This window comes from Convolutriloba macropyga, chromosome 1 (genome assembly GCF_964194025.1).
Source record: "Convolutriloba macropyga chromosome 1, txConMacr16.3, whole genome shotgun sequence".
NCBI lineage: Eukaryota > Metazoa > Xenacoelomorpha > Acoela > Convolutidae > Convolutriloba > Convolutriloba macropyga.
Genome location: NC_134468.1, coordinates 68,655,433 through 68,667,813, shown reverse-complemented (window position 1 = coordinate 68,667,813; position 12,381 = coordinate 68,655,433). Strand labels below are relative to the sequence as shown.

At 33.0% G+C, this 12,381-nt stretch overlaps 1 protein-coding gene across 5 annotated transcripts in view; it reads right to left on the bottom strand.

The window, feature by feature from the left end:
- Window positions 1-3,532: 3,532 nt before the first annotated feature.
- LOC142350890 (uncharacterized) overlaps window positions 3,533-12,381 on the bottom strand; it is an 84,645-nt gene continuing 75,796 nt past the window's right edge. For all 5 annotated transcript variants that reach the window (XM_075402894.1, XM_075402909.1, XM_075402903.1 and 2 more), the window contains exon 3: window positions 3,533-3,986. In XM_075402894.1, the coding sequence (XP_075259009.1) occupies window positions 3,766-3,986 (221 nt within the window). In that variant the 3' untranslated portion in view covers window positions 3,533-3,765. The remainder of the gene's footprint in view (window positions 3,987-12,381) is intronic.

Below are 12,381 nucleotides of genomic sequence, written 5' to 3'. Positions count from 1 at the left end.
TTTACTGTTAAAAGTTTATGCTTTCTCTGACCATGACACTAAATGTTCAAAAAATTTCATCGAATTTTCGAGTTTGCTAGTTTTTGTTGTTCAATTAGTCTTATATCTTCATGTCATGAACGACAGGTCTCATCTAGTGCTCAGAATGCATATATTAATCGTTTCAATCGTTTCATTGCATAGCTATTTCTTTCTATGATTTATACGCAGTTCGTTTCCAAGAAATTCAAGTAAATTTTACGTTTTGCTGGTATTTGTTGTACTTATTGCTGTCTTGTCACTTAATCTGATCAATAATTTTGCTTTTTTCATTGTAAAATCGTTTATCTGTTTCATTTAGCCCCTGTCTAATATTTTCAACTTTCACAATTTGAACAAATAACTTTTCCAACTAATTGAAAAAAAGTGAGATATTAAAAAATCGGGAACTTGTATTATTGTTCGAGTAGACATAATGGCAGAGCTAAGAGTCAGCGGAGTCGAGAAATGGCCATTCTGGTGGCAATTAGGCTTGTTTGTTGATACCTTGGCGCTTGAAACTCAATTAAATGACATGAAAGCTCACGTTTATGCTTAGCGCCTAGTTTTTATTTTCAGTTGACTAATTAGCGGATAGGCTGGGGGGGGGGGGGGGGGGGGGGGGGGTGGACGTTTCATTTTTGTCAGCGATAAAAAAATGTAATCGCAATGCCCAAAAATGCAATTTTGAGAACTCAACTGAAAAATGGGCTCGAAATTTTTTGGAGAAAACAAAAAAGTAGGTCTAAATAAACCATTAAAAATGAAAATTTTATTTTTACTGGTATAATTATAAATTGACTTTATTGGTGTCAAAATAGCTTCCTATGAGCCCATTATGAGTGTGATATCAGATTCGACTTAGATTTGGAATGAACGATATTGATACATTGAAACGAGTAACAGTCAAATAGCGGCAGTTTAAATCGACGATAAGTATTTTGTTTCAAACGGACGGAAATTTAACTTTTTAAGCTCTTGCATTCTCGCACGACAGTAATTATTATAGGTATTGATATCTAATAGGAGTAGTTGGACCTAAACTACGCGAGCGCTAGCTGACAGCTGTTCGCTAGCGTTGCCGTCACGAACGGTATGTAATTTGGAAAAACGGACGGGTTAGCGCGTCAGCGAACATCAAAATTTGAATCCAATATTTCTATAGAAATAGCAAAATTTTTCGGCGAGGCTGGTTTTTTCTCTGTGTGAAATCGAAAATTGTTCAACGCATCCTGGAAAATTGTGAGTGCTATCATGTTCAAGCCCATGAAATGCAGATTTGTGTACTTTTTTGTATCACAGATTTTTCGTCTGACCGTTATGTCTGATATTTGACGCGCAGTATGTAATCCGGAAACAAAGTACTGGTTAGCGCGTCAGCAAAAATCAAGACCTGAATGCTGCTATTGTTCCATTTCCAGTGAAAATGGTTTTAATGGCTTCGAAGCTGTTCTTTGCAAAATTTTTATTGATATTTTGATTTGTGCATGTATTTGTTGTTCTTTTTGTAGGCATATAACATATTCTGAATAATGACATGTTTCAATAGCTTCCTATTGAGCTTTAATGCAATCCATTTGACGCCTTCAATAGAAAGCTAATGGTGTTCATTTCTTTGAATTCGTTTGTTTTCAATATCAATGTATTGTTGAACTCTTCTTTTTTGTTCTTCCTCAGTATCGGTTTTTTAACTGTTGCGCAGTATCGATAGGGCCAGTTCACTTTCTCGTGAAGAAACCATCGATCTCTCTCTATTGGATGTTTGTGTTAACTATTGGGTTAATGACTTGAAACTGTCCTTTCTTGTAAAATTTTATGAGTTTTCAATACCGGTTAATATTTTTGGTTCTTTTTGTTGTCTTTTGACCTAGTCTATTTAAGCATAGGCCTCTTTGATGTTTAAATGAGGCCATAGTGAACAAATAATATTTTCAACTTATGTTCAATGGTTAATTTTCAACTTATGTTCAATGGTTAATTCAACTTATGTTCAATGGTTGAGATTCACGAACAATCACACAATTACAGTGCTGAAGCCATCGAGGCTTCAGCACTGTAATTGTGTGATTGTTCGTGAATCTTTGAGTTTCTCATGTTGTATAGTCATATGAGTCAGTCTCACCAGAAAAATCTGATTGGCTTCCTAAGAGATATTTGTGAGTTTGTTTAATATTTTTGTGTTGAAAGTTAATGGTTTTTATTCCTTTTGAATTGATTTGGTTCCATAAAATTTAAGTGATCTTCAACTATGCCCCTTGTTCTTATTTTTATCTTGACTGGCGGGTTGTGCTTTCTATTGAAGTGCAAGTTAGTTTGATTAATTAATGTTTTATCTGCTGTTCATTCGAATTTGTTACTAAGTGTTATTTAAAAAAATAGATATTGAATTTTACTGTAATTGATGTTTTTGTTGTTGTTTTAGTTTGTTGTTTTTCTTGTTCGATAGTTTCATTAATGGCAGGTTGCATCGGCTTTCTAATGCGGCATTATTCGTTTATTTCATTGTTTTATTCTATAACGTTTTTTTAAAAAAGATATTGAATATTTGTAATGTTTTTGTTGTTTGTTTGCTGTTTTTCTTGATCGATAGTTTTATTAATGGCAGGTTGCATCGGCTTTCTAATGCAGCATTTTTTGTTTATTTTGTGGTTTGAGTTTCTAACTTTTTTTAAAGAAAAAGATATTGAATTTTTGTTGCTGCAATTAATTTTGCTGCTTTTGTTGTACCGTAGTCTTATTAATGGCAGGTTGCGTCGGCTTTTAAATGCGGCGTTATTCAATTCATTTAGTGGTTTGAGTTTGTAACAATTTTTCTAAAACTCATCTGCCAGTTATTTTTCGAAGTATGTGATGTAATCGAATTTACTATCTCTTCGTTTGGTAGACAGTTGTCAAAAACGTGGATGGCTTTTTTCTGTTTCTTAACAATATTTACGTTCTACGAAATCTAACTATCCATTTGACGGTGCTAGGACAATAGATCGAAATACAACAGATCGAATGCAAAAATTGGGATAATAGATCGAAAATTAAATTGTTTAAGTTCCGTTTTGCCCAATCAGATTTGAGCGCTCATTTATTAAACAGCATATAACAATTTCTGATGTGATATTTTGTTCGGTTGTGATAGATTCATATCAATTCCCACGGGCCGCTAAGGCGTGGCCATGGCTCGCGAGGCATGGCCATAATGTGGTAATGATATTGCAGCCCGCAAATAATGCTCAATTTCAACCATAAGAATAGAGATTGATTTTCGATCTATTGTCCCAACTTTTCTGTTTTCGATCTGTTGTCTTTTCGATCTATTGTCAGGTCACCCCATTTGACGTGTCTTGTTGAAGCCACCGCGCCTCGTTCAATTTATCTATTTCTTTAGTGACGCAGCCCTTTCCATCATGTGTCAGGTTTTTTTCGTTCATGAACCCAATTAAGTTAAGGTAAACTATATTATTCCATTACTGCTCACTAAGCTGAGCAGAAAATCCTTGTTTTGGCTTGAATTGAAAATCGATTTTTGTTCAAACGTTTAATTTTTTTTGCTGCTTCACATTATCAAAATTTGGCGTACCTATTTGATGATAGCTATTATGAATTAACTTTCAACCAATAAACATTCTCTTTCAAAAGAAGAAAAGGTATTTTGCTGCTTGCCAAAGTTTGATGAGGTCTTGATGGAGCATGTTTTTCGACTTGATTGGCTTGATTGTTTTTCCGGGTGGATTAATTTTGAATGTTTGAAGACGTTCAGAACGTGTACCAAATATCGTCCGCTTGACTGTTCCGTTTTTCATGAGGAATTGACGAAGATGCGGCGGCTGAAGTTGATCTGAGGTGTGCTTTGGCAGCTGCGTATTTATTGAGGATCTTTTCGCTAAGTCCTAGAAGTTCTTGGGCTGAAAAATGTCGCGGTTGTTGGTTCCTTTCTCGTTCTTGTCCCATTAGTTCATACAGTTCATCTTGACTCACTAAAATCAAATTCAGTTCGTAAAATTAACCTTGATTTCGGCTGATTTAGGTGATCAATTTCTTAGAACTGAGTTATGTTTGCAATTCATTACATTCAGAATCTTTCCCTGAAAGAGGCTCAGACTTTTAATATGAAAAAACGAACAATGCCTTGTTTTGTTTTAACAACAACGCGAATGTATTCAAATTTTGAACATCTTTCTGCTATTTCTAAAACCATTCTTTCACCGGTTTAAATTAGTAAATCGAACGAGGGTTCCTTGACTTTAAAATCTGCTGATTGAAAAACAGGTACTTACACCCTTAAGCGCGCGTACAATTGTTTCATATATGTAAGAGTTCATAGAAAAATTGTCATTCTTTCCGCCGTTTCACAATTTTTGTTATTTGGCAAATTTTGTTTTGACAAACAATTGAAAGCCCAACATGGTGAGATGATAAAATTACTCTCAAAGATTTCCCAAAGTTTTCAATCAAAATCAGTTTCTAGCTAGTTAGTGGTTGAGTTTTGTTCGGAAAGAGTTTTTTGTCCATTCTTTCGTTAAAATTCTTTCAAGTGTATTATGTGAAAAACGTCAATGATTTATTTCTGTATGATATAATGGTCACCTCCTGCTTGTTTTTGTTAATTCTTAACTTACTTATGCCATCTCTGATAATAACTAACGCACTCATACTAAAAACATTGATCAAACCTTTCGACACTAATCCATCAGTTTCATCTTATGTTGTTTGTTTTGTTAGATAGAGAACTCCACCGGTTGTTTGCAGGTCAAAACATCTTTGTAACCATTTTATGCAATTTTTGGAGGTGACGATGTTCGGAATTCTTTTTATTGAAAAAATAATGCTAACTTTTTTGTTCCGACTTCAGTTAGTGAGCTGAGGAACTATATGATCAACTGCTTTTGATCGATAAATTTATCGTTGAAAGATGAGTGGTATCATCAAAAAGATTGTCAAGCGCAGAATATGTAATTAAAGAGTTTCTTTTCGAGTTTCGTTTTTTGCAGGAGTTATCGGTGATTAGAGAACATTGTGGCTTATTTTTGTTCCCTTTTTGAAACTTTTGAATCAAACTTTGTTTTAATTTGCTAAACTAAATAATGGGACCAATGATAATTATTTTTATAATTTTTTGAAGATGAAACGAGTTTGTTGAGGTGGATCTTGTAGGTGGATAACTTTGTTTTCATAAAAACTATCAAATCATTGAATTGATATAAAACTGCCTATACTTCCTAAGAGCACTGATTGTCTTCATCAGTTAATACGAGGCCTAGTTAAACCACTGCTGTCTGGCAGAACAATTTGGAACACAAGCTTCGACATTTCGCTGATTTAAGTCGATTTAAGACAATTTTGATCAGCGTCATTTCATACTATTTTTTCGATTTGTTTGATAGTTTTTATAGACAATGACGTTTTTAAAATACACGGGAATTGGCGGGAAGGATACTATTGATCTCATTGTGGCTATCTGTCGTTCAAAGCGTTTGAATTCTATTGGGTGCTATCTTTTAAAGAGCTGTTTCAAATTTTGGTTTGATGTCAATGATTTTGATGTCAATGAGTAGGAATGCAATCACGCTCGCACAGTATGTGAAGCCCCAAAGTGTGTAACTCTAAAGCATAAATTTTGAAATAAAATCTAGGGAATCAAGAGATTGGTGATTGGAGATTGGTGAAGTTGACTTTTGTGACTTTAACACTGTGTTTCATTTAAAAAATATATACGTTAATAATTGAGTTTTAGCAGCAGTTTTTATTCTCTTATCACTTAGTCGCATAATTGGGACATTAACTGTGTTTTTGCCTTGGAGAACCTATTCATTTTTTTCGGTTAATGGATTTTGATTTGGTTTTACCTGATGTTCTTTGACTAGTCTTGTTTTTGTCTTTTTTCACAGATCTCATTGAATTTCAATTGATACTTTATATTTTAATTTTTAGTGGGTTATGAGTTTTTGAATTTGGCTCTTTCAAATTTTCGTTTTTTGCTGACTTTGATCTTAATCTCATTACTAACAGGTGACCTCTGCTTTAGAATTAAAATTGAATCTCTTTATTGGTTATATTTTTCATCTAAAGGTTCTTTTACCTTGAGACTCTTTAGCTTCGCGATAGTGTTTCGTCCTAATTGTTAGTTTTCTGTTTTTCTTTCAAACAGGGTTTAACTGAACTGATAACAGATATCAGTGGCCCTATGATGAGGAATTTAAATTTTATCTAATTTTTTCAGTTCGCGCCTAACGTTTTTTCTGAGAGATCATTTATTTTCAAACATTTTGAGTGATTTCTTTAATTGTGCCTTCTTCTGTTGTTATTATTATGCCTTGACGCTTTTTGACATTTTGCTGCTTAGTGTAGTTGGGAAACAATATTTGTTTTATTACATTAAATAGTACAATTTTAAACGGTTTTGACAACAGTAGTTTTCAATTTCCATGTTTTTCGGCTTTTTGAATATATAGGGACGTGCACTTTATTCACCGTCAAAGGCTTTTGGTGCCCAAAGATGTTGGCAGTAAAGTCCTTATTTTTTCCAGTTTTTGCGTTTTAATTGACCTATCGAGTTATCGTATTTTTTCAAATTTTCCGTCGTCGACAAATGTTTGTCACCTTAGCACTCGGCAAGTGAAGAAAGTGCCGCTTTTCTGGTGACTGGTGACACTCAATGGCTGAATTTGTGTGCCAGTCGCCAGCTGTTAATGTATTATGCATGGGTATTGTGGGTAAATCAGTAAAAGTAACTAGTGCTGCGGCTTTAAATCTAACTTCAGAATGTACCGTTTTTGTCGACTTCTAATTTAGTCTTGGACGACAGCTTGCTTTTGGATTTTAGGGAAACATAATATATTGTTTTTGCTAGGTTTGACTTTGATTATTTTTAGAGAAAAACAGTTTGAGTTTTTCATTTTTGTTTTTAATTGTTTGTTGTTTTTTGTTCTAATGAAACAGATTTCACTGTAAAAGCCAAGTGACCTCAGCTCTTTAATAAAGTATTTATCAATTTAATTGGTGTTTTCAGCCTATAGCTTGTTTTATTTAGTGCATTTGCAAACCGTTCGAGGCGGGAGGGATACTATTGATCTCATTGTGGCTATCTTTCCTTCAAAGCTTTTGAATTCTATTGGGTGCTATCTTTTAAAGAGCTGTTTCAAATTTTGTTTTGATGTCAATGATTTTGATGTCAATGAGTAGGAATGGAATCACGCTCGCACAGTAAGTGAAGCCCCAAAGTGTGTAACTCTAATGCATAAATTTTGAAATAAAATCTAGCGAATCAAGAGATTGGTGACAGAAGAAATTTTGTTAAGGTTTTTTTTCACGTGCGGCAACCTCAATTCTGTTTTCGCGGTTTTTTTGGTTTTCTGGCGAATCCTACTAAAGTTGTTTTATGTGCTCTATTAGTGCTCATTGATTGAATCGATCAATGGGTCGATGTTGACTTTTGTGACGCTAACACTGTGTTTCATTTAAAAAATATATACGTTAATAATTGAGTTTTAGCCGCAGTTTTTATTCTCTTTTAACTTAGTCGCATAATTGGGAGATTACCTGTGTTTTTGCCCTGGAGAACCTATTCATTTTTTCGGTTAATGGATATTGATTTGGTTTTACCTGATGTTCTTTGACTAGTCTTGTTTTTGTCTTTTTTCACAGATCTCATTGAATTTCAATTGATACTTTATATTTTAATTTTTATTGGGTTATGAGTTTTTGAACTTAGCTCTTTCAAATTTTACTCATTACTAACAGGTGACCTCTGCTTTAGAATTCAAATTGAATCTCTTTATTGGTTATACTTTTCATCTAAAGGTTCTTTTACCTTGAGACTCTTCAGCTTCGCGATAGTGTTTCGTCGTAATTGTTAATTTTCTGTTTTTCTTTCAAACAGGGTTCAACTGAACTGGTATCAGTGGCCCTGTGATGAGGAATTTAAATTTTATCTAATTTTTTCAGTTCGCGCCTAATGTTTCTTCTGAGAGATCTTTTATTTTCAAACATTTTGAGTGTCTTTAATTGTGCCTTCCTTTGTTGTTGTTGTTAGCCTTGACGTTTTTTGACAGTTTATTGCTTAGTGTAGTTGGGAAACAATATTTGTTTTATTACAATAAATAGTACATTAAATAGTTGTTTGTTGTTTTTTGTTCTAATGAAACAGATTTCACTGTAAAAGCCAAGCTACCTCAGCTCTTTAATGAAGTATTTATCAATTTAATTGGTGTTTTCAACCTATAGCTTGTTTTATTTAGTGCATTTGCAAACCGTTCGAGGCGGGAAGGATACTATTGATCTCATTGTGGCTATTTTTTGTTCAAAGCTTTTGAATTCTATTGGGTACTATCTTTTAAAGAGCTGTTTCAAATTTTGGTTTGATGTCAATGATTTTGATGTCAATGAGTAGGAATGCAATCACGCTCGCACAGTAAGTGAAGCCCCAAAGTGTAACTCTAAAGCATAAATTTTGAAATAAAATCTAGCGAATCAAGAGATTGGTGATTGGAGATTGGTGAAGTTGACTTTTGTGACTTTAACACTGTGTTTCATTTAAAAAATATATACGTTAATAATTGAGTTTTAGCCGCAGTTTTTATTCTCTTATCACTTAGTCGCATAATTGGGACATTACCTGTGTTTTTGCCTCGGAGAATCTATTCATTTTTTTCGGTTATTGGATTTTGATTTGGTTTTACCTGATGTTCTTTGACTAGTCTTGTTTTTGTCTTTTTTCACAGATCTCATTGAATTTCAATTGATACTTTATATTTTAATTTTTATTGGGTTATGAGTTTTTGAACTTAGCTCTTTCAAATTTTACTCATTACTAACAGGTGACCTCTGCTTTAGAATTAAAATTGAATCTCTTTATTGGTTATACTTTTCATCTAAAGGTTCTTTTACCTTGAGACTCTTCAGCTTCGCGATAGTGTTTCGTCGTAATTGTTAATTTTCTGTTTTTCTTTCAAACAGGGTTCAACTGAACTGATATCAGTGGCCCTGTGATGAGGAATTTAAATTTTATCTAATTTTTTCAGTTCGCGCCTAATGTTTCTTCTGAGAGATCTTTTATTTTCAAACATTTTGAGTGTCTTTAATTGTGCCTTCCTTTGTTGTTGTTATTAGCCTTGACGTTTTTTGACAGCTTATTGCTTAGTGTAGTTGGGAAACAATATTTGTTTTATTACAATAAATAGTACATTAAATAGTCGTTTGTTGTTTTTTGTTCTAATGAAACAGATTTCACTGTAAAAGCCAAGCTACCTCAGCTCTTTAATGAAGTATTTATCAATTTAATTGGTGTTTTCAGCCTATAGCTTGTTTTATTTAGTGCATTTGCAAACCGTTCGAGGCGGGAAGGATACTATTGATCTCATTGTGGCTATTTTTTGTTCAAAGCTTTTGAATTCTATTGGGTACTATCTTTTAAAGAGCTGTTTCAAATTTTGGTTTGATATCAATGATTTTGATGTCAATGAGTAGGAATGCAATCACGCTCGCACAGTAAGTGAAGCCCCAAAGTGTGTAACTCTAAAGCATAAATTTTGAAATAAAATCTAGCGAATCAAGAGATTGGAGATTGGTGAAGTTGACTTTTGTGACTTTAACACTGTGTTTCATTTAAAAAATATATACGTTATTAATTGAGTTTTAGCCGCAGTTTTTATTCTCTTATCACTTAGTCGCATAATTGGGACATTACCTGTGTTTTTGCCTCGGAGAATCTATTCATTTTTTTCGGTTATTGGATTTTGATTTGGTTTTACCTGATGTTCTTTGACTAGTCTTGTTTTTGTCTTTTTTCACAGATCTCATTTAATTTCAATTGATACTTTATATTTTAATTTTTATTGGGTTTTGAGTTTTTGAACTTAGCTCTTTCAAATTTTACTCATTACTAACAGGTGACCTCTGCTTTAGAATTAAAATTGAATCTCTTTATTGGTTATACTTTTCATCTAAAGGTTCTTTTACCTTGAGACTCTTCAGCTTCGCGATAGTGTTTCGTCGTAATTGTTAGTTTTCTGTTTTTCTTCAAACAGGGTTCAACTGAACTGATATCAGTGGCCCTGTGATGAGGAATTTAAATTTTATCTAATTTTTTCAGTTCGCGCCTAATGTTTCTTCTGAGAGATCTTTTATTTTCAAACATTTTGAGTGTCTTTAATTGTGCCTTCCTTTGTTGTTGTTATTAGCCTTGACGTTTTTTGACATTTTATTGCTTAGTGTAGTTGGGAAACAATATTTGTTTTATTACAATAAATAGTACATTAAATAGTTGTTTGTTGTTTTTTGTTCTAATGAAACAGATTTCACTGTAAAAGCCAAGCTACCTCAGCTCTTTAATGAAGTATTTATCAATTTAATTGGTGTTTTCAGCCTATAGCTTGTTTTATTTAGTGCATTTGCAAACCGTTCGAGGCGGGAAGGATACTATTGATCTCATTGTGGCTATTTTTTGTTCAAAGCTTTTGAATTCTATTGGGTACTATCTTTTAAAGAGCTGTTTCAAATTTTGGTTTGATGTCAATGATTTTGATGTAAATGAGTAGGAATGCAATCACGCTCGCACAGTAAGTGAAGCCCCAAAGTGTGTAACTCTAAAGCATAAATTTTGAAATAAAATCTAGCGAATCAAGAGATTGGTGACAGAAGAAAATTTGTTAAGGTTTTTTTTCACGTGCGGCAACCTCAATTCTGTTTTCGCGGTTTTTTTGGTTTTCTGGCGAATCCTACTAAAGTTGTTTTATGTGCTCTATTAGTGCTCATTGATTGAATCGATCAATGGGTCGATGTTGACTTTTGTGACGTTAACACTGTGTTTCATTTAAAAATATATACGTTAATAATTGAGTTTTAGCCGCTGTTTTTATTCTCTTTTAACTTAGTCGCATAATTGGGAGATTACCTGTGTTTTTGCCTTGGAGAACCTATTCATTTTTTTCGGTTAATGGATTTTGTTTTGGTTTTACCTGATGTTCTTTGACTAGTCTTGTTTTTGTCTTTTTTCACAGATCTCATTGAATTTCAATTGATACTTTATATTTTAATTTTTATTGGGTTATGAGTTTTTGAATTTAGCTCTTTCAAATTTTACTCATTACTAACAGGTGACCTCTGCTTTAGAATTAAAATTGAATCTCTTTATTGGTTATACTTTTCATCTAAAGGTTCTTTCACCTTGACTCTTTAGCTTCGCGATAGTGTTTCGTCGTAATTGTTAGTTTTCTGTTTTTCTTTCAAACAGGGTTCAACTGAACTAATGTTTTTTCTGAGAGATCATTTATTTTCAAATATTTTGAGTGTCTTTAATTGTGCCTTCCTTTGTTGTTATTATTATGCCTTGACGTTTTTTGACATTTTATTGCTTAGTGTAGTTGGGAAACAATATTTGTTTTATTACAATAAATAGTACATTAAATAGTCGTTCGTTGTTTTTTGTTCTAATGAAACAGATTTCACTGTAAAAGCCAAGCTACCTCAGCTCTTTAATGAAGTATTTATCAATTTAATTGGTGTTTTCAGCCTATAGCTTGTTTTATTTAGTGCATTTGCAAACCGTTCGAGGCGGGAAGGATACTATTGATCTCATTGTGGCTATTTTTTGTTCAAAGCTTTTGAATTCTATTGGGTACTATCTTTTAAAGAGCTGTTTCAAATTTTGGTTTGATGTCAATGATTTTGATGTCAATGAGTAGGAATGCAATCACGCTCGCACAGTAAGTGAAGCCCCAAAGTGTAACTCTAAAGCATAAATTTTGAAATAAAATCTAGCGAATCAAGAGATTGGTGATTGGAGATTGGTGAAGTTGACTTTTGTGACTTTAACACTGTGTTTCATTGAAAAATATGTACGTTAATAATTGAGTTTTAGCCGCAGTTTTTATTCTCTTATCACTTAGTCGCATAATTGGGACATTACCTGTGTTTTTGCCTCGGAGAATCTATTCATTTTTTTCGGTTATTGGATTTTGATTTGGTTTTACCTGATGTTCCTTGACTAGTCTTGTTTTTGTCTTTTTTCACAGATTTCATTGAATTTCAATTGATACTTTATATTTTAATTTTTATTGGGTTTTGAGTTTTTGAACTTAGCTCTTTCAAATTTTACTCATTACTAACAGGTGACCTCTGCTTTAGAATTAAAATTGAATCTCTTTATTGGTTATATTTTTCATCTAAAGGTTCTTTTACCTTGAGACTCTTTAGCTTCGCGATAGTGTTTCGTCCTAATTGTTAGTTTTCTGTTTTTCTTTCAAACAGGGTTTAACTGAACTGATAACAGATATCAGTGGCCCTATGATGAGGAATTTAAATTTTATCTAATTTTTTCAGTTCGCGCCTAACGTTTTTTCTGAGAGATCATTTATTTTCAAACATTTTGAGTGT